The sequence below is a fragment of the Platalea leucorodia genome (assembly GCF_965183815.1).
Source record: "Platalea leucorodia genome assembly, contig: HAP1_HAP1_SCAFFOLD_313, whole genome shotgun sequence".
NCBI lineage: Eukaryota > Metazoa > Chordata > Aves > Pelecaniformes > Threskiornithidae > Platalea > Platalea leucorodia.
Window position 1 is genome coordinate 61,709 of NW_028121263.1, and position 1,346 is coordinate 63,054.

Consider the following 1,346-nt stretch of genomic DNA (forward strand, 5'->3'; position numbering starts at 1 on the left):
ATGTTGAACCACACAACTGTCACAAAGTTCTTTCTCTTGGGCTTCCCCTCCCACCACCATCAGCAGCGCCTAATGGCAGTCCCTCTCCTGGCTTCGGACCTGGTGATCTTAGTGGGAAACTTGCTCATCATTGCCCTCGTTCTGCCTGAAAGAGACCTCTGCAGGCCCATGTACTTTTTCCTCTGTAACCTCTCCTGCTTGGACATCTTCATCGCTACATCCATCGTACCCAAAGCCATAGGAAACTTGCTGATGGGCAGCAAAGCCATTTCCTTCCCAGGCTGCTTAACTCAGGGCTACTTCTACTCCTTTCTGGGCTACATCGAGTTTGTCCTTCTGGCTCTCATGTCCTATGACCGCTATGTGGCCATATGCCACCCTCTGCAGTACCCCATGCTCATGAATGGTCAGCTTTGCCTTCAGCTACTCTTGGGCTCGTGGGCTGCAGGCTTCCTGGCCACCATTGTCTCCACTGTCCTGGTTGCCAGGATGCCCTTCTGCAATGCCAATCGTATTGACCACTTCTTCTGCGACAGTGTGCTTTTGATCAAGTTGTCCTGGGCACAAACACAGATTGTTGAGCTGATCACCTTCATGGCCTCATCCATCATCCTACTTGGCTCCCTGGGCATGACAGCAGTGCCCTACCTTTACATCATTAACACCATGCTTAAGTTGCCCTCAGCTTCCTCACGGCACAAGGCATTCTCTACACGCTCCTCTCACTTCATCATTGTCAACTTGGGCTACGGCAGCTGCATATTCATGTATGCCCAGCCTTCAAGTCACCACATTTCCTACAACAAGGCAGTGGCCCTTCTCAGCACAGTGGTAACTCCTTTGATGAGTCCCTTTCTTTTCAGCCTGAGGAACCAGATGATGAATGATGCCCTCAGGAAGAGTTTTTGTAAGTGGATTTTGGAAGGGGACAGGGGTGGGGAGGGCAAACACATGATGATGATATATTTGCAGGAATGAGACCTTTCTTTCTTAGCAGTGTGAAGATATCTGAAATGAATATCACACCAGGTTCTCTCCTGCAAGAGATCACCATAAGAAGGCCTTACCTAGGAATGCCTTTCAAATGACCTACAAGTACTTTACAAACCCTGGTGAACACCACACTGGCATTTTCTACGTGTGGAAACCGAGACAGAAAGCAACAAGCAGAGGGCTTCATCCTTCCATGGCACGGCCAGTTCTCAACAAGCTTCACCCTCCGCCAGTTCTGATGCAACTTCTCCTTGCTTCTAAACCTGGTTTCCTGATTATTTTGGTGGCAGATCTTTGTTGAACCTCTTCATCTTTAGGAAATGACAGAAAAGAGGTGGAACACAATCAAAAGA

The 1,346-nt window shown here is 48.8% G+C and overlaps 1 protein-coding gene across 1 annotated transcript; it reads left to right on the forward strand.

The window, feature by feature from the left end:
- Nucleotides 1-907, forward strand: LOC309604031 (olfactory receptor 6T1-like; the record flags this gene model as incomplete). Its single annotated transcript, XM_082338959.1, has 1 exon — nucleotides 1-907. A coding segment is annotated over one exon (907 nt), but the record flags the coding sequence as incomplete, so codon positions are not given.
- Nucleotides 908-1,346: the final 439 nt, after the last annotated feature.